This window comes from Apus apus, unplaced genomic scaffold (genome assembly GCF_020740795.1).
Source record: "Apus apus isolate bApuApu2 unplaced genomic scaffold, bApuApu2.pri.cur manual_scaffold_30_ctg1, whole genome shotgun sequence".
Lineage (NCBI taxonomy): Eukaryota > Metazoa > Chordata > Aves > Apodiformes > Apodidae > Apus > Apus apus.
Genome location: NW_026248848.1, coordinates 737,907 through 757,900, shown reverse-complemented (window position 1 = coordinate 757,900; position 19,994 = coordinate 737,907). Strand labels below are relative to the sequence as shown.

Here is a 19,994-nt window from a genome sequence, read left to right as displayed (position 1 = left end):
CCCCGGCGACGTCGCCCCATAAACACGCGGGGGGGGGGGGCGCCGCCCGGACGCCTGGGTCCCCCGCGGGGTGGGGGGGCAGGTGCGTGGGATGCGGCCCCGCCCCCTCCCCCCGCCTTTCTCCCCCTCCCGCAGCGCAACCGCAGGGTCAGAGCCGGGACGGGCGGGAGGTACTGGGAGCACTGGGGGCACTGGAGGGACTGGGGGGGGAGTGGGAGAACTGGGGGGGATTGGGAGATCTGAGAGCACTGGCAGCGCTGGGGGGACAGGGAGAACTGGGGGGACTGGGAGAGCTGGGGGGACTGGGGAAAGTGGGAGAACTGGGACAGCTGGGGGGCAGGGCGGACTTGGGGAACTGGGAGGACTGGGAGAGGTTGGGGACTGGGAGCACTGGAGGGACTGGGAGCATAGGGGGGACTGGGAGAGCTGGGGGGGGACTGGGCAGACTCAGAGAACTGGGGGAACTGAGAGGACTGGGAGAGGTGGAGGGACTGGGAGCACTGAAGGGACTGGGAGGACTGGGAGCATAAGGGGGACTGGGAGAACTGGGGGGCTTGGAGTGACTGGTGTGATTGGGATGAACTGGTGTTGCTGGGGTTGAATATGCTGGAAGCAACTGGAATTGTTGGTGTTTCTGGGCTGACTGGAGCTGCTGGAGCACTGGTGTGGCTGGTGCTCTTGGGGATGACTGGTGTTACTGGTGTTACTGGTGTTGCTGTTGATGGAGCTGCTTGAGTTGCTGGGAAGTGGGTCTACGGGGGGGGGAGGGTGTACCGGGAGGTTGCTGGAGGGCTATCAGTGGGTTACTGGGAGGTTACTGGTGAACTGCTGGTGGCTACTGGGAGGTTTCTGGGAGATTACTTGGGGGGCTACTGGGAGCTACTGGAGGGCTACTGGGAGGTTACTGGTGGGCTACTGGGAGGTTACTGGGAGATTACTTGTGGGGCTACTGAAGAGTTACTGAGGGGCTACTAGAGGGTTACTGGGAGATTACTGGTGGGCTACTGGGAGGTAACTGAGGGCTTACTAGGGGGCTACTGGGAGATTACTGTGGGTTTACTGGGCACACTGGTGCCAGGGCCACCCAGAGGTGTGGGTGGGTGCTGCGGGTGACAGTGGCTGTGTGTCCCCTGGGGGGGTCCTGTGTCCCCTCTGTGTCCCACCTGTGATGTCCTTGTGTCCCCCGGGTGTCCCGAGGGGTGTCCCTGTGTCTTCTGATGTCCCCTGTGGCTGGCTGTCTGTCCCCCATGATACCTGTTTGCCCCTGGGTGTCCCCATGGATGTCCATGTGTGCCCAGGTGTCCCCTATGATGTCCCCTCTGTGTCCCCTGAGAGTCCCCTGTGGATGTCCTTTTGTCCCCTGCTTGTTTCCCATGGGTGTCCACGTGTCCATTGTGATGTCCCTCTGCCCCCTGGGTGTCCCCATGTCCCCTCTGTGTCCCACCTATGATGTTCTGGTGTCCACTGGGTGTCCCCATGGGTGTCCATGTGTCCCTCGTGATGTCCTTGTGTCCCCTGGGGGTGTCTCTGTGTTCCCTGGGTGTTCCCCCCAGGTGTCCCCACAGGTTCTGTCCCCACAGGACCATGACCCCGGGGCTGCCCTTGCTGCTGCTGGCATTGGTGCTGCGGGGGGGGTTGGGGACTCCCCCTGTGTCACCCCCCGGCCCCCTGGCCTGTGGGCCCATGACACTGGTCACCGTCCTGGGGCGGCTGCGGGAGCTGGAGCGACAAGTGCGGGCGCTGCAGGGACAGTGCGGGGACAGCCAGGGACCCCAGGCTGGCACTGGTACCGGGAGTGTGGGGGGGACTCAGGGGACATGGGAGGACACTGGGACATGGGGGTACAAAAGGGGACATGGGGGGATGTGGGGAGGTAAAAGGGGATGATGGAGACAAGGGGAGGACATGGGGACATGAGGGAACACGGGGACAGGGGGGACAGGGGGGAACAATGGGAGGACATGGGGGCATGGAGGGACCTGGAAGGATGTGGGGACAGGGACACATGGGGACATGGGGGGACAGTGGGAGGACATGGGGACATGGGGGGACCTGAAGGGATCTGGAGGGATGTGGGAATGGGGACACTGGGGGACGTGGGGGAGGACATGGGGGACATAGGGATAGAAGGGGACAGGGGGGAATAGGGATGAGGGGAACAAGAGGAGGACATGGGGGAATATGGGGACAGGGGGACTTGGGGGAACATGGGGGGACAGGAGTATGGAGGGGGATGGGGAGGACAAGAGGAGGACTTGGGGGGACACTGGGGCACGGGGGAACATTGGGGGTTGGACCTGGAGGGATCATGCAGGGGCCATGGGGCCTTGTCACCCCTGTGTCCCCCCTTTCTCTGCAGGACAGACTCTGGCTCGGGAGCTCTGTCCCCCCCGAGATGGGGACAGCTGTGGCTGCCCTTCTGCCCCCACCCCCCCTGCTGCCCCTCCTGTCCCCCCCGCTGTCCCCTGTCCCCTCTCCTGCAGTGACCAGGGCCGCTGCCACGCCGGGCGCTGCCGCTGCTTCCCTGGCTTCACGGGTCCCGTCTGTGCCACCCCCGCCTGTCCCCCTGGCCGTGGTGGAGACCACTGCCACCTGGGTATGGACACAGGTGTCCCCAGGGGTCCCCAAGGGTCTCCAGTGCTCCCCCATTGTCCCCATCCCAGTGCTCTCCCACATTCTTTCTTGGCCGTAATGGGCCCTGATGCCACCTCAGTGTGTCCCCACGTGTCCCTGAGGGTCCCAGAGGGTCCCCCCATTGACCCTATCCCACTACTCCCAATGCCCCCCCACCTTCTTCTTTGGCAGTTGTGGGCCCTGATGCCACCTTGATTTGTCCCCAAGTGTCCCCGGGGTCCTCAGGTGTCTCTAAGTGTCCCCAGGGTTCTGAAGAGTCCCCCAGTGTCTGCATCCCAGTGTGCCCCCACCTTCTTCCTCATGCACAGTGGCTCCAGGATATCCTTATCCTGTGGTGCCCCATTCCTTGGTGTCCCCACAGTGTCCGTAGAGTGTTCCTATCCCTTGGGTGTCCCCATCTCCTGGTGTCCCCAGGGTGTTCCCCTCCCATGACCTCCCTATCCTGTGGTGTCCCCAGAGTATCCTCATCCCACATATGCCCCATTCCATGGTAACCCCAGGGTGTCCCCGTCCCATGGGTTTCCCATCCCCTGGCTTCCCAAAGTTTCCCTGAGGTGGCATCTTCTGACAGGACTGTGTCCCCACAGAGATCCCCTCAGTGACACCACGCTTGGCTGCCCGCAACCAGACATCCTTCCGTGTGACCTGGCCCCGGCCGCCCGTGCCAGTGGATGGCTACCAGGTGGCCCTTGTCCCTCTGGTGAGCTGGGGACAGGGGTGGGAACAGGTCCCCAGCACCACTGGGGCCCCAGTGTGGTCACCCCCGTCTGACCATCATCCCCAGAATGAGGTGGCCCCTGTCTAGTGTCCCAAACATGTCCCGCGTTGTCCCTGGAGCAAGCCAGTGGTCAAGGCACCCACTGCTGCCCTACTCAGTGGGACACATCCCCGGTGTGTCCTTTGTGGCCATCCTCCTGCTCCCTTGGTGACAGGGATGTGTCCCCAGTGTGGTGGCCCCAGTGTGCCAAACATGTCCCTTGTCCCCAGGATAAGCCACCTGCCTGTACCCCTGCTTAGGGACAAGGACACCTCCCCACTGTGGTGTCCCAAATACATACCAAGTGTGTCCCCAGAATGTCCCTCAGCCCCAGGACAAGCCATTGGCTGCAGCCACCTGCCTGATGAGAAGGTGGCCTCACCACACTGTCCCAAATGTGTCCCTCCTTGGCTGTCCCCAGTATGTCCCCCAGCCCTGGTAGAAGCATTTGGCCATGGCCACATGCCTGGCTCAGGGCCAGGTCCCACCCTGGTGTCCCCAGCATGTCCTTGGCCATGTCCCTTTACCCCAGGATGAGCCAGCGGCGATGACCACCCATGAGCTGCCTGGCTCTGCTGTCACTTTTGAGGTGACAGGGCTGGCACCTGGCCATGCTTTCGAGCTCTTCATCCAGGCCCAACGGGAGCAGCAGCTCGGGGCCCCTGGGACCCTACGCATCCGCACCCGTACGTGTCACCGCGGGCATGGGGCACCAGGGGACGGGCAGGGGAAGGGGACAACATGGAATGGGGACAGCACAGGGATGGATTCAGTGTGGGGACAATGTGGGGATGGCAATGGGCGTGGGGATGTGTGGGGACAGGGATAGGAAAAGGGCTGGGGAGGGCATGAGCATGGGGACAGGGATGGGGAAGGGACAGGCATGTGAACGGGGACAGAGGCGGCATGGGCAAAAGGCAGGGGTGGGGACAACACGAGGATGGCAGTAGGCATAGGCATGGGGCCAGGTGTGGAGATGGCATGTGGATGGGGTTGGGAACAGTGATGGAATGGTCCTGGGTGTGAGGGACAGGACTGGGGACAGCATGGGGACAGGGATGGTGATAGGGGTGATGCAAACATGGGGACAGCACGGCCATGGGGACAGGGACAGGATGGGCACAAGCGTGGGGGTGGCAGAGGGATGGGGACAGAGGTGGGGATGTCATGCCCACAGGGATAGGGACAGGGACAGTGTCCACAGTCTCTGTCTGTCCCCACGTGTCCATGTGTCCCCATGGGCTCATCTGTCCCTGTGGGCCTGTATGTCCCCATCTGTCCCCGTGGGTCCATGTCTCCCCATGGGCTCATGTGTCCCCATGTGTCCCCATGGGCTCATTTGTCCCTTTGGGCCCATGTGTCCCCACACCTCCTGGTGCTTCCCTGTGCGTCCCTCTGTTGCCTGGGTCTGGATGTCCCCAGTCTGTCCCCGTCAGTCCATCTGTCACAGTCTGTTTCCATGGGTCTGGGTGTTCCCAGTGTGTCCCCATGGTTGTCCCCAGTCTGTCCCTGTGGGTCCATCTGTCCCCTGTGTCCATCCATCCCTGTGTCTCCCCAGTGGGTCCCCAGGCTCTGGCAGATGGGGACCTTTGGGGAGAGGTTGGTGACCCTGGTCCCCTTTGCTCTCCCAGCACTTGGCCAGACTCTGCCAACCCACAGGGGGTCCCCAGGGTCCTCTCAGGGTTCCCTGGGGTCTCCAGCATCACCAGTGGCCCCAGCATCACCATCAGCCCGAGGGTCTCCAGCATCCCCAAGGTCACCAGTGTCCCTGGGATCACCAGCATCACCAGTGTCACTGGATGAATCCTTGGGGTCACCAGGGTCTTTGGGGTCACCAGCATCTCCAAGGTTTCCAGTATCTCAAGGGTTCCCAGCATCCCCAAGGTCCCCAGTGTCACCAGAATCCTCAGCATCACCAGCATCCCCAGGCTCACCTGTGTCCCCAAGGTTCCCTGAAGCACCAGCATCCCCAGTGTCCCCCAGACCACAGTCCTCACCATTTCCACAATCCCCTGTGTCAACTCCATCTCCATGGTCCCCGGTGTCCCCAGCATTGTCCCCCTTGCTACCGGGTGGCCCATCCCTCCATGACCTTGGGGCCAAGCTCTCCTCCTACAACGGGTCCTTGCTGCAGCGCCTGGAGAGCCACCTCCGGGCCACCAACTACCCCCTGCGAGGCAACCAGACAGTGGGGGCAGTGGCCCGTGCCATCCTCTGGTACCTGCTGCGGCGCAGCCCAGCCCCACTGCGGCAGCAGCTCCTCCAGCAGACCCCCCACCTCAAGCCCCAGGTGCTGCCGGGGGCCTCAGGCGAGGCTCTGGTGGACCTGGAGGGGTTGCAGGGCCATGCAGACATGGTGGTGATCCGGTACCAGCCCCTGGGGGAGCCAGGGGGGGCTGAGGGGGAGCTGCGGGTGCCGGGGGACACGGCAGTGGCCCGGGTGCCGGGGCTGGTGCCAGGGGCCCTGTACCGGGTGGAGGTGCACGGCGTGGTGAGGGGACATGTCTCCAAGTCCTACACAGCCCTGGTGACAGCAGGTGGGTGATGGGGATGGAGAGGGGACAAGATGGTTTGGGGATATGCCATAACCCCCCCTCTCTCCTTTGAGTGCAGGGGGTGGTGGCACAGAGGAACCCCCACAGGACTGGGACCACACAGATGAGATAGAGCTGACGGAGCCCCAAGGGGCCATGGCCAAAGCAGGTACCAAGAGGTGGTCAGGGCAGAAGCAGAGGGATCAAAGCTGAGGGGCAAGGGTTCATAGGAGACAGGGTGGGGAGGGAGGGACAGTGGTTTGACAGGGGCATGGTTGGATAGATGGGTAGTTGGATGGATAGGTGGTTGGTGGGTTGGGGGATTCAAAGACTGATGGAAGGAAAATTGAGTGGAGAACCAGGTCATTGATTAGATGGAAGCTTGGAGAATTGAATGGACAAATTAATGGACAGGCAGATAAAGGGACTGATGAATGGAACAATGGGCAAAGAAGAGGATGAATGGACAACGGGTGGGTGGTCACCCAGTTGGGTCAGAAGGAGGACTGATGGGCAGTTGGGTGCTTGGATTAAAGCTGTGATCAGACAGGCAGGCAGATGGTTGGGCAGGAGGACACGTGGGTGGGTGGATCTTCACGTTCTAAATTGCACCATCCCCATTGCAGTGCCAACCCCACCCTCAGAGGAACCACCACTCCGGCCCCGCCTGGGCGGGCTCATGGTCTCCAAGGTCACACCCAGCTCCATCCAGCTGGAGTGGAGTGTCCCTGAGGGCACCTTTGACTCCTTCACAGTGCAGTACAGGGATGACCAAGGCCAACCCCAGGCGCTTGCGGTCGATGGCGGATCCCGCACGGTGACCGTGCCGGGGCTGTCCCCATCCCGCCACTACAAGTTCAACCTGTACGGGGTGTGGGGCCGGAAACGGATTGGTTTGATCTCCACCAGTGCCATCACAGGTGGGCACATCTCTGGGCCCATCTGTATGACTGTGGGCAGTGGGTTTGGAACAAGTCTCAGCCCTGGCAGATCCTTTGACTTGAGGGACATGGGAAGAGGATCGGGCCCTTGGTGTGGTGTGTGTGGGGGGGTGTGGGCCTGAGGGCTGGAGGGGTGTTTGTATGGAAGGGTGGAAACTTGGCTGGCTGGCTGGCTGGCTGGCTGGCTGGATGAAGGGAGTGAGGGTAGGCGGGTGGAAGGGATGTAGAGATGTCTGATGGGCCAAGGGACTGGTGGATCTTTGTGTGTGCACTGTGCCCTGTCCATTGCAGCTGCAGCCCCGCCAGAGGAGGAAGCAAGCCCAAAGCCAGTCCTGGGGGAGCTCAGGGCCTCCCAGGTCAGCCCCGACTCGGTGCAGCTGGAGTGGAGCGTCCCCGAGGGCACCTTTGACTCCTTCACGGTGCAGTACAGGGATGCCCAAGGCCAGCCCCAGGTGCTGCCCGTGGACGGGGGTTCCCGCACGGTGACCGTGCCGGGGCTGTCCCCGTCGCGCCGCTACAAGTTCAACCTGTACGGGCTGTGGGGCCGGACACGGCTGGGCCCCGTCTCCACTGACACCGTCACAGGTGAGGGGCTGGAGACATTCTCTGGACCGTGGTTTTGCTGTGGGCAGGAGCTTGGGCTGAGCCCTCGTGAAAAATGTTTATATGTCTTGGGTGCACAGTTGGGGCTGGATGGGAGCACTGAAGGGTGAAGGAAGAAGGGTGAGTGGGTGGATGGATGAATGGTTGGAGGGTTTGGTGGATGGATGGATGTATTGTGTCCTCAGTCGCAAAGTATCCTGACAGCCGGTAGCCCCCCGGTACCGGCTTGCGACATCAAGTTTGCTGATAACACCGGTGTACATCTGAGGAATGAAATGCGATCCAGAGGGACTTGGGCAGGTTTGAGAGGCAGGCCCGTGGCAACCTCATGAAGGTCAATGAGGCCTAGTACTTGATTTGGGGCAATCCCAAGCACAAATCCAGGCTGGGTGAAGAATGAATTGAGAACAGCACTCAGGAGAAGGTTTTGGGTGATGAGAAGCTCAACGTGACCTGTCCATGTGCACTGGCAGCCTAGAAACCATGTCCTGGGCTGCATCACCAGCAACATGACCAGTAGGGCAAGGGTCGGGATTGTCCCCCTTTAGTCCACTCTGGTGAGACCACCCCTGCAATGCTGGGTCCAGTTCTGGTGTCCCCAGCACAAGAAGGACACAGAACTGTTGGAGCAAGTCCAGAGGAGGCCCCGGAGATGATGCGAGAGCTGGAGCAGCTCTGCTCTGGAGACAGGCTGGGAGAGTTGGGGTGTTCTGCCTGGAGAGGAGAAGGCTCCGCAGAGACCTGATGGACTTTCAATCCTTAAAGGGGACTGACCACCTGAGGAACCTGAACATAGATAAATTGATGGGACCTGAGTCCTAAGGGAATTAAGGGATGCAGCTGCCAAGCCACTCTCTGTGATTAAAAGTCAAGGTGAAGTCCCTGGGAACTGGAAAAAGGGAAACATGGCACCCATTTTTGAAAAGGGTAGAAAGGAGGACCCTGGAACTACTGACCTGTCCTACTCACCTCTGTGACTGGGAAGATCATGGAGCAGATCCTCCTGGAAGCTCTGACAAGGCACATGGAGGACACGGAAGTGATTGGTGACATCCAGCATGACTTCACCAAGGGCAAGTCCTGCCTTGCCAAACAACTGGCCTTCTATGATGGAGAAACTACATCAGTAGACAAAGGAAGAGCTATGGATGTCCACTCTCCATCATCTTTGAGAAGTCCTGGAACACGGGAGAGGTGCCTGAGGACTGGAGGAAAGCCAATGTCACTCCAGTCTTCAAGAAGGGCAAGAAATAAGACCTGGGTAACTACAGACTGGTCAGCCTCACTTCCATCCCTGGAAAGATGATGAAGCAGCTTACTCTGGAGGTCATCTATAAGCACATGGATGAAAAGAAGGTTATCAGGAGTAGCCAGCATGGATTCACCGAGGGGAAATACTGTCTAACTGAAGTGGCAGCCTTTTATGATGGTGTGACAGAATGGGTAGATGCAGGGAGACCAGTGGATGAGTCTACCTTGACTTTGGCAAGGCTTTTGACACTGTCTCCCATAACATCCTTGTGGATAAGCTCAGGAAGTGTGAGTTAGAAGAGTGGACAGGGAGTTGGATTGAGAACTGGATGAACAAGAGCCCAGAGGGTTGTGATCAATGGTGCAGAGTCCAGTTGGAGACCTGTGACTAGTGGTGTTCCCCAGAGGTCAGTACTAGGCCCTGTCTTATTGAGCACCTTCATCAATGACCTGGATGAAGGGGATGGAGTGTGTCCTCAGCAAGTTTGCTGGTGACACAAAGCTGGGAGGATTGGCTGATCCACTTGAAGGCCATTAAACCATCCAGTGAGATCTAGACAGACTGGAGAGCTGGGCAAAGAGGAACCTCATGAGGTTCAACAAGAAGTGTACACCTGGGGAGAAAAAACACCAGGCAACAGTACAGATTAGGAGCTGACCTGCTAGAAAGCAGCCCCATGGAGAAGGGCCGTGGGGTCCTGGTGGACGAGTGACCCATGGGACAGCAATGTGCCCTTGTGGCCAAGAGAGCAAATAGTATCTTGGGATGTATGAAGAACAGTGGCCAGCAGGTCAAGGGATGTTCTTCTCCCCCTCTACTCTGCCCTGGTGAGACCACATCTGGAATGTTGTGTCCAGTTCTGGGCTCCCCTGTTCAAGAGGGACAGGGATCTACTGGAGAGAGTCCAACAGAGGCTACAGGATGTTGCAGAGACTGGAACATTTGTCATAAGAGGAAAGGCTGAGATACCTGGGGCTGCTTAGTCTGGAGAAGAAAAGACTAAGAGGGGACCTGATTAATGTCTATAAATATCTGCAGGGTGGGTGTCAAGAATGGGCCAATCTCTTTGATGGTGCCCTGTGATAGGACGAGGGGAAATGGCACCAAGTTGCAACACAGGCAGTTCCACCTCAACATGAGGAAAAACTTCTTTACTGTGAGGGTGACAGAGCCCTGGCACAGGCTGCCCAGAGAGGTTGTGGAGTTTCCTTCTCTGGAGGCTTTCAAGACCCATCTGGACACGTTCCTGTGTGATCTGCCCTGGGTGTTCCTGTTGCAGCAGGTTGGACTTGATGATCTTCAGAGGTCCCTTCCAACCCCTGTGATTCTATGATTCTATGAATCTATGATCTATCTTGGGGCAAGAAGTGGACAAGAGTTACCAGGGTTCATCCAGAGAGCTTTAAACCAGATTTGTAGGGGAATGGGGATACAACTGGGCTTGCTAGAGAGGTGCCAGGGTGTTGTGGCTCAACACTTGTGGGGCAGCATGCTAGTATTTTTCCCCTCTCTGAAATGCTTGTACACTAATGCACACAGCATTGTAGCCACTGAGACATGGTGGGATATCCCAGATGATTAGAACACTATCACAGATGGCTATGTACTGTTCAGGAAAGATAGGTCATCAAAGGTGGCCCAGGTGGCCAAGAAAGCCAATGGCATCCTGGTCTGTATTAGAAACAGTGTGACCAGCAGAAGCAGAGAGGTGATTTTCTCCCTGTCCTCAGCGCTGGTGAGGCCACACCCGGAGTGTTGCATCCAGTTTGGGGCACCTCAATTCAAGAGAGATATCAAGGTGCTGGAGCGAGGACAGAGGAGGCAACAAAGCTGGTGAAGGGCCTAGAGAATGAATCTGATGAAGAACGCTTGAAGGAGCTGGGAATGTTTAGTCTGAGGAAGAGGAGGCTGAGGGGAGACCTCATCAGTCTCTACAACTACCTGAAAGGTCATTGATGCTGATCTCTTTTCACAAGTAATCAGTGACAGAACAAGAGGGAATGGTTTCAAGCTGCAACAGGGCAGGTTTAGATTGGACATTAGGAAAAATTTCTTCACAGAGAGTGGTTAGACACTGGAATAGGCTGCCCAGGGAGGTGGTTGAGTCACCATCCCTGGATGTGTTTATGAGTCATTTGGATGTGGTGTTGGTAGATATAGCTTAGGGTTTAGGGGAGAACTTTGTAGAGTAGAGATGATGGTTGGACTCGGTGATGCCAAGGGTCTTTTCCAAGCTGAATAGTTCTATGATTCTATGAAAGCGCAGTGGCGGAGTGGTAGTGAACACTGGCCAGGGGAGAGGGAGTCACAGAATCACAGACTGGGGGCAAACTTGGCTGTAGTGACCATGAAATGGTGGAATTTACTATCAGGAATGCAAAATTTAACCTCTTCAAAGATCTACTCACTGGAATACCGTGGGTCAGGGCTCTGGAAGGTATTGGATACCCATGAAAGCTGGGCAACTTACAATCACCACTTGCTCCAAGCTCAAAACCAGTGCATCCCAGTGAGAAAGAAATCAAGCAAAAGAGGTAGGAGACCTGTGTGGATGAGTAGGGATCTTCTGGAAAAAATTAAAGGAAAGAAGGAAATTTACAGAATGTGGAAAACAGGTCTGGCCGCTTGGAGGAACACAGAAATGTTGTCAGAGAATGCTGGGATACAACAAGGAAAGCTAAGGTCCACCTGGAACTAAAGCTGGTGAGGAACATCAAGGACCACAAGAAAAGTTGCTTCCAGTCCATCAATAAAAAAAGAAAGAATAGGGGAAATGTAGGCCTGCTGATGAATGAGGCGGGTGCCCTTGTGACTGATGACATAGGGAAGGCAGAGTTATTGAATGCCTTCTTTGCTTCAGTCTTCACTGCAAAAGCCAGCCCTCTTAAATCCCAGATCCCAGAGATAAGAGAAAATGTCTGGAGAGAGAAAGACTTTCTCTCGGTAGAGGAGGACCAGGTTGGAGGCCATCCATGGGCCCTGATGGGATGCATCCATGAGTTCTGAGAGAGCTGGCAGATGTTATTGCTAGGCCACTCTCTCAGAATCACAGAATCTTAGGGGTCAGAAGAGACCTCGAAGGATCATCTAGTCCAACCCCCCTGCTAGAGCAGGATCACCTAGAGTCCATCACATAGGAACATGTCCAGGCAGGTTTTGAATGTCTCCAGAGAAGGAGACTCCACAACCTTCCTGGGTAGCCTGTCCCAGGGCTCTGTCACTCACAGTAAAGAAGTTTTTTCTGATGTTTACATGGAACCTCCTGTGTTCCAGTTTGTACCCATTTCCCCTTGTCCTGTCACTAGACATCACTGAACAAAGCCTGGCTCCATCCTCCTGACACGTGCCCTTAACGTATTTGTAAACATTGATGAGGTTGCCCCTCAGTCTCCTCTTCTCCAAGCTAAAGAGACCCAGCTCCCTCAGCCTTTCCTCATCAGGGAGATGTTCCACGCCCTCCATCATCTTTGTGGCTCTGCCCTGGACTCTTTCCAGCAGTTCCCTGTCCTTCTTGAACTGAGGGGCCCAGAACTGGACACAATAGTCCAGATGTGGCCTCACCAGGGCAGAATAGAGGGGGAGGAGAACCTCTCTTGACCCACTAACCACACCCTGTCTAATACACCTCAGGATGCCATTGGCCTTCTTGGCCACAAGGGCACATTGCTGGCTCATGGTCATCCTTCTGTCCACCAGGACCCCCAAGTCCCTTTCTCCTACCCTGCTCTCCAGCAGGTCAGCCCCCAACCTGTACTGTTACATGGGGTTGTTCTTCCCCAGATGCAAGACTCTACACTTGCCCTTGTTGAATTTTATCAAATTTCTCCCTGCCTCACTCTCCAGCCTGTCCAGGTCTCGCTGAATGGTAGCACAGCCTTCTGGTGTGTCAGCCACTCCTCCCGATGGGAGGGCAACCTCATGAGGTTCAATAAGAGCAAGTGTAGGGTCCTGCATATGGGAAAGAAGAACCCCAAGCACCAATATAGGTTAGGAGTGGATCTGCTGGAAAGCAGTTTGGAAGAAAAGGATCTTGGAGTCCTGATAGACAGTAAATTATCCATGAGCCAGCAGTGTGCCCTTGTGGCCAAGAGGGCCAATGGAATCCTGCGTTGCCTAGAGAAGACTGTGACTGGTAGGTCAAAGGAGCTCATTGTCCCCCTCTGCTCTGACCTGGTGAGGCCACAGATGGAATACTGCATCCAGTTCTGGACTCCACATTTCAAGAGAGACAGGGAACTGCTGGAGAGAGTCCAGAGGAGGATGATGAAGATGATAGGGGGATTGATTGTGAGAGTGACAGAGCAGTGGAACAGGCTGCCCAGAGAGGTTGTGGAGTCTCCTTTGCTGGACACATTCAAAACCTGTCTGGATGCGTTCCTGTGTGATGGTCTCTAGGTGACCCTGCTCTGTCAGGAGGGTTGGACTAGGTGATCTTTCAAGATATCTTCCAACCCCTAAGATTCTGTGATACTGTGATTGGAGCATCTCTCTTATGAGGAAAGGCTGAAAGAGCTGGGACTCTTTAGCCTAGAGGTGAGAAGGCTGAGGGGAGACCTTTTCAATGTACACGAGTATCTAAAGGGTAGGTGCAAGGAAGATGGAGGCAGGCTCTCTCAGTAATACCCAGTGTCACAACAAGAGGCAATGGGTACAAGTTGAAACACAGGAAGATCCATTTACATATGAGGAAAAACTTCTTTACAATAAGAGTAACAAGGCACAGGAACAGGCTGCCCAGGGGCATAGTGGAGTCTCCATCTCTGGAGATATTCAAAACCTACCTGGATGCAGTCCTTTGTAAAGTGCTCGAAGGCTGTCCAGCTTCAGTGGGAGAGTTGGACTAGATGATCTCTAGAGGTCCCTTCCAACTCTAACAACTGTGTGAAAACACTGGATTGTTGTGGGAAGCTGTGTTTGGGGAAGAGTATGAAGTAGGTGGGTGGATTGTGAGTTGGGTGAGAGGGAGGAGGTGTGGAAGCAAGGAGGAGATGGCGGGATCAGTGAAAGGATCAAGAGCGGGACAGTTTGTGTCAGTTTCACAGACGATGTTTTGAAGATGGAGAGATGCAGGCTGGGTGACTGGGTGGAAGGTGTGGAGGGTGGATAGTTGGATGAAAAGGACCTCACAGTTTTGGTCAACAGAGTCTGAAGATGAGGCAGGGGGTGCCCAGGTGGCCAAGAAGGCCACCAGCATCCTGGCTTGAGTCAGCACTAGTGTGGCCAGCAGGAGCAGGGCAGGGATGGTCCCGTGTGCTGGGCACTGGTGAGGGGGCACCTTGCCTCCTGGGGTCAGTTCTGGGCCCGTCACGAGAAGAAGCACGTGCAGGGGCTGGAGCGTGTCCAGAGAAGGGCAACGCAGCTGGGGAAGGGTCTGGAGCGCGAGGCTGATGAGGAGCAGCTGAGGGAGCTGTGCTGTTCATCCTGGAGAAAAGGAGGCTGAGGGGAGACCTTCTTGTCCTGTGCAACTGCCTGAGAGGAGGCTGGAGCCAGGGGGGGTCGGTCTGTTCTCCCAAGGAACACACGAGAGGACCAAAGGGACCAGCCTCAGGTTCCCGGGAGAGGTTTTGATTGGAGATTGGGAACAATTTCTTCATGGCAAGGGTTGTCAGGCCCTGGCCCAGGCTGCCCAGGGCAGTGGTGGAGTCACCATCCTGGAGGGATTTCAAAGCTTTGTAGACATTGCTGAGAGCCATGGTTTTCTGGTGGCCTTGGCAGTGCTTTGTAAACAATTGACCTCGATGATCTCAAGGGTCTTTTCCAAACTGAACTCTTCCCTGATTTTCTGGTAGAAAGTGGCAGGATCAAGAGACTGGAAGAGGGAAGGTGGGCCAAAATTAACTGCAGGAGAGTTGGCTTCATGGATGGATGGATGGATGGATGGATGGATGAAGGGAGTGAGGGAAGGCGGGTGGAAGGGATGTAGAGATGTCTGATGGGCCAAGGGACTGGTGGATCTTTGTGTGTGCACTGTGCCCTGTCCATTGCAGCTGCAGCCCCGCCAGAGGAGGAAGCAAGCCCAAAGCCAGTCCTGGGGGAGCTCAGGGCCTCCCAGGTCAGCCCCGACTCGGTGCAGCTGGAGTGGAGCGTCCCCGAGGGCACCTTTGACTCCTTCACGGTGCAGTACAGGGATGCCCAAGGCCAGCCCCAGGTGCTGCCCGTGGACGGGGGTTCCCGCACGGTGACCGTGCCGGGGCTGTCCCCGTCGCGCCGCTACAAGTTCAACCTGTACGGGCTGTGGGGCCGGACACGGCTGGGCCCCGTCTCCACCGACGCCGTCACAGGTGAGGGGCTGGGGGCTCCATCCGTGTCCCCTCAGGGTGCGGGCTCAGGGGGGTGGCAGGAGCTTTTCCAGCGTGGAGCTCCAACTGGTGCTGAGTCTATGTTGGACGCAGGGGTGAGAGCAGGCACGAGAGAGGGCTGGCTGGCTGGTGGGCTGTCCGGACAGATGGATCCTTGGTTGGTCCCCATCAATGTTCCCTGTAGAGCCAGGTTTTGGAGTGGGCTATTGTCTTGTCCTGGGCCCTTGAGCCTCCTGAGCCTCTAGAACATCTCTTGAGGGTCGGGATGAGGAGGTAGAACGGAGGAGAGCATGGATGTTTTGGAGATGGAGAGATGCAGGCTGGGTGACTGGGTGGAAGGTGTGGAGGGTGGATAGTTGGATGAAAAGGACCTCACAGTTTTGGTCAACAGAGTCTGAAGATGAGGCAGGGGGTGCCCAGGTGGCCAAGAAGGCCACCAGCATCCTGGCTTGAGTCAGCACTAGTGTGGCCAGCAGGAGCAGGGCAGGGATGGTCCCGTGTGCTGGGCACTGGTGAGGGGGCACCTTGCCTCCTGGGGTCAGTTCTGGGCCCGTCACGAGAAGAAGCACGTGCAGGGGCTGGAGCGTGTCCAGAGAAGGGCAACGCAGCTGGGGAAGGGTCTGGAGCGCGAGGCTGATGAGGAGCAGCTGAGGGAGCTGTGCTGTTCATCCTGGAGAAAAGGAGGCTGAGGGGAGACCTTCTTGTCCTGTGCAACTGCCTGAGAGGAGGCTGGAGCCAGGGGGGGGTCGGTCTGTTCTCCCAAGGAACACACGAGAGGACCAAAGGGACCAGCCTCAGGTTCCCGGGAGAGGTTTTGATTGGAGATTGGGAACAATTTCTTCATGGCAAGGGTTGTCAGGCCCTGGCCCAGGCTGCCCAGGGCAGTGGTGGAGTCACCATCCTGGAGGGATTTCAAAGCTTTGTAGACATTGCTGAGAGCCATGGTTTTCTGGTGGCCTTGGCAGTGCTTTGTAAACAATTGACCTCGATGATCTCAAGGGTCTTTTCCAAACTGAACTCTTCCCTGATTTTCTGGTAGAAAGTGGCAGGATCAAGAGACTGGAAGAGGGAAGGTGGGCCAAAATTAACTGCAGGAGAGTTGGCTTCATGGATGGATGGATGGATGGATGGATGGATGAAGGGAGTGAGGAAGGCGGGTGGAAGGGATGTAGAGATGTCTGATGGGCCAAGGGACTGGTGGATCTTTGTGTGTGCACTGTGCCCTGTCCATTGCAGCTGCAGCCCCGCCAGAGGAGGAAGCAAGCCCAAAGCCAGTCCTGGGGGAGCTCAGGGCCTCCCAGGTCAGCCCCGACTCGGTGCAGCTGGAGTGGAGCGTCCCCGAGGGCACCTTTGACTCCTTCACGGTGCAGTACAGGGATGCCCAAGGCCAGCCCCAGGTGCTGCCCGTGGACGGGGGTTCCCGCACGGTGACCGTGCCGGGGCTGTCCCCGTCGCGCCGCTACAAGTTCAACCTGTACGGGCTGTGGGGCCGGACACGGCTGGGCCCCGTCTCCACCGACGCCGTCACAGGTGAGGGGCTGGGGGCTCCATCCGTGTCCCCTCAGGGTGCGGGCTCAGGGGGGTGGCAGGAGCTTTTCCAGCGTGGAGCTCCAACTGGTGCTGAGTCTATGTTGGACGCAGGGGTGAGAGCAGGCACGAGAGAGGGCTGGCTGGCTGGTGGGCTGTCCGGACAGATGGATCCTTGGTTGGTCCCCATCAATGTTCCCTGTAGAGCCAGGTTTTGGAGTGGGCTATTGTCTTGTCCTGGGCCCTTGAGCCTCCTGAGCCTCTAGAACATCTCTTGAGGGTCGGGATGAGGAGGTAGAACGGAGGAGAGCATGGATGTTTTGGAGATGGAGAGATGCAGGCTGGGTGACTGGGTGGAAGGTGTGGAGGGTGGATAGTTGGATGAAAAGGACCTCACAGTTTTGGTCAACAGAGTCTGAAGATGAGGCAGGGGGTGCCCAGGTGGCCAAGAAGGCCACCAGCATCCTGGCTTGAGTCAGCACTAGTGTGGCCAGCAGGAGCAGGGCAGGGATGGTCCCGTGTGCTGGGCACTGGTGAGGGGGCACCTTGCCTCCTGGGGTCAGTTCTGGGCCCGTCACGAGAAGAAGCACGTGCAGGGGCTGGAGCGTGTCCAGAGAAGGGCAACGCAGCTGGGGAAGGGTCTGGAGCGCGAGGCTGATGAGGAGCAGCTGAGGGAGCTGTGCTGTTCATCCTGGAGAAAAGGAGGCTGAGGGGAGACCTTCTTGTCCTGTGCAACTGCCTGAGAGGAGGCTGGAGCCAGGGGGGGTCGGTCTGTTCTCCCAAGGAACACACGAGAGGACCAAAGGGACCAGCCTCAGGTTCCCGGGAGAGGTTTTGATTGGAGATTGGGAACAATTTCTTCATGGCAAGGGTTGTCAGGCCCTGGCCCAGGCTGCCCAGGGCAGTGGTGGAGTCACCATCCTGGAGGGATTTCAAAGCTTTGTAGACATTGCTGAGAGCCATGGTTTTCTGGTGGCCTTGGCAGTGCTTTGTAAACAATTGACCTCGATGATCTCAAGGGTCTTTTCCAAACTGAACTCTTCCCTGATTTTCTGGTAGAAAGTGGCAGGATCAAGAGACTGGAAGAGGGAAGGTGGGCCAAAATTAACTGCAGGAGAGTTGGCTTCATGGATGGATGGATGGATGGATGAAGGGAGTGAGGGAAGGCGGGTGGAAGGGATGTAGAGATGTCTGATGGGCCAAGGGACTGGTGGATCTTTGTGTGTGCACTGTGCCCTGTCCATTGCAGCTGCAGCCCCGCCAGAGGAGGAAGCAAGCCCAAAGCCAGTCCTGGGGGAGCTCAGGGCCTCCCAGGTCAGCCCCGACTCGGTGCAGCTGGAGTGGAGCGTCCCCGAGGGCACCTTTGACTCCTTCACGGTGCAGTACAGGGATGCCCAAGGCCAGCCCCAGGTGCTGCCCGTGGACGGGGGTTCCCGCACGGTGACCGTGCCGGGGCTGTCCCCGTCGCGCCGCTACAAGTTCAACCTGTACGGGCTGTGGGGCCGGACACGGCTGGGCCCCGTCTCCACCGACGCCGTCACAGGTGAGGGGCTGGGGGCTCCATCCGTGTCCCCTCAGGGTGCGGGCTCAGGGGGGTGGCAGGAGCTTTTCCAGCGTGGAGCTCCAACTGGTGCTGAGTCTATGTTGGACGCAGGGGTGAGAGCAGGCACGAGAGAGGGCTGGCTGGCTGGTGGGCTGTCCGGACAGATGGATCCTTGGTTGGTCCCCATCAATGTTCCCTGTAGAGCCAGGTTTTGGAGTGGGCTATTGTCTTGTCCTGGGCCCTTGAGCCTCCTGAGCCTCTAGAACATCTCTTGAGGGTCGGGATGAGGAGGTAGAACGGAGGAGAGCATGGATGTTTTGGAGATGGAGAGATGCAGGCTGGGTGACTGGGTGGAAGGTGTGGAGGGTGGATAGTTGGATGAAAAGGACCTCACAGTTTTGGTCAACAGAGTCTGAAGATGAGGCAGGGGGTGCCCAGGTGGCCAAGAAGGCCACCAGCATCCTGGCTTGAGTCAGCACTAGTGTGGCCAGCAGGAGCAGGGCAGGGATGGTCCCGTGTGCTGGGCACTGGTGAGGGGGCACCTTGCCTCCTGGGGTCAGTTCTGGGCCCGTCACGAGAAGAAGCACGTGCAGGGGCTGGAGCGTGTCCAGAGAAGGGCAACGCAGCTGGGGAAGGGTCTGGAGCGCGAGGCTGATGAGGAGCAGCTGAGGGAGCTGTGCTGTTCATCCTGGAGAAAAGGAGGCTGAGGGGAGACCTTCTTGTCCTGTGCAACTGCCTGAGAGGAGGCTGGAGCCAGGGGGGGTCGGTCTGTTCTCCCAAGGAACACACGAGAGGACCAAAGGGACCAGCCTCAGGTTCCCGGGAGAGGTTTTGATTGGAGATTGGGAACAATTTCTTCATGGCAAGGGTTGTCAGGCCCTGGCCCAGGCTGCCCAGGGCAGTGGTGGAGTCACCATCCTGGAGGGATTTCAAAGCTTTGTAGACATTGCTGAGAGCCATGGTTTTCTGGTGGCCTTGGCAGTGCTTTGTAAACAATTGACCTCGATGATCTCAAGGGTCTTTTCCAAACTGAACTCTTCCCTGATTTTCTGGTAGAAAGTGGCAGGATCAAGAGACTGGAAGAGGGAAGGTGGGCCAAAATTAACTGCAGGAGAGTTGGCTTCATGGATGGATGGATGGATGGATGGATGAAGGGAGTGAGGGAAGGCGGGTGGAAGGGATGTAGAGATGTCTGATGGGCCAAGGGACTGGTGGATCTTTGTGTGTGCACTGTGCCCTGTCCATTGCAGCTGCAGCCCCGCCAGAGGAGGAAGCAAGCCCAAAGCCAGTCCTGGGGGAGCTCAGGGCCTCCCAGGTCAGCCCCGACTCGGTGCAGCTGGAGTGGAGCGTCCCCGAGGGCACCTTTGACTCCTTCACGGTGCAGTACAGGGATGCCCAAGGCCAGCCCCAGGTGCTGCCCGTGGACGGGGGTTCCCGCACGGTGACCGTGCCGGGGCTGTCCCCGTCGCGCCGCTACAAGTTCAACCTGTACGGGCTGTGGGGCCGGACACGGCTGGGCCCCGTCTCCACCGACGCCGTCACAGGTGAGGGGCTGGGGGCTCCATCCGTGTCCCCTCAGGGTGCGGGCTCAGGGGGGTGGCAGGAGCTTTTCCAGCGTGGAGCTCCAACTGGTGCTGAGTCTATGTTGGACGCAGGGGTGAGAGCAGGCACGAGAGAGGGCTGGCTGGCTGGTGGGCTGTCCGGACAGATGGATCCTTGGTTGGTCCCCATCAATGTTCCCTGTAGAGCCAGGTTTTGGAGTGGGCTATTGTCTTGTCCTGGGCCCTTGAGCCTCCTGAGCCTCTAGAACATCTCTTGAGGGTCGGGATGAGGAGGTAGAACGGAGGAGAGCATGGATGTTTTGGAGATGGAGAGATGCAGGCTGGGTGACTGGGTGGAAGGTG

The 19,994-nt window shown here is 57.8% G+C and overlaps 1 protein-coding gene across 1 annotated transcript in view; it reads left to right on the top strand.

The window, feature by feature from the left end:
- Nucleotides 1–144: 144 nt before the first annotated feature.
- The window catches only part of LOC127396195 (tenascin-X-like), a 35,944-nt gene continuing 16,094 nt past the window's right edge, over nucleotides 145–19,994 (top strand). The window contains exons 1-12 of the mRNA XM_051643814.1: nucleotides 145–170; nucleotides 1,581–1,786; nucleotides 2,360–2,596; nucleotides 3,222–3,334; nucleotides 3,924–4,077; nucleotides 5,023–5,928; nucleotides 6,005–6,094; nucleotides 6,552–6,845; nucleotides 14,709–15,002; nucleotides 16,257–16,550; nucleotides 17,797–18,090; nucleotides 19,347–19,634. Coding sequence (XP_051499774.1) covers nucleotides 1,585–1,786; nucleotides 2,360–2,596; nucleotides 3,222–3,334; nucleotides 3,924–4,077; nucleotides 5,023–5,928; nucleotides 6,005–6,094; nucleotides 6,552–6,845; nucleotides 14,709–15,002; nucleotides 16,257–16,550; nucleotides 17,797–18,090; nucleotides 19,347–19,634 — 3,166 coding nt within the window. The 5' untranslated portion in view covers nucleotides 145–170; nucleotides 1,581–1,584. The remainder of the gene's footprint in view (nucleotides 171–1,580; nucleotides 1,787–2,359; nucleotides 2,597–3,221; nucleotides 3,335–3,923; nucleotides 4,078–5,022; nucleotides 5,929–6,004; nucleotides 6,095–6,551; nucleotides 6,846–14,708; nucleotides 15,003–16,256; nucleotides 16,551–17,796; nucleotides 18,091–19,346; nucleotides 19,635–19,994) is intronic.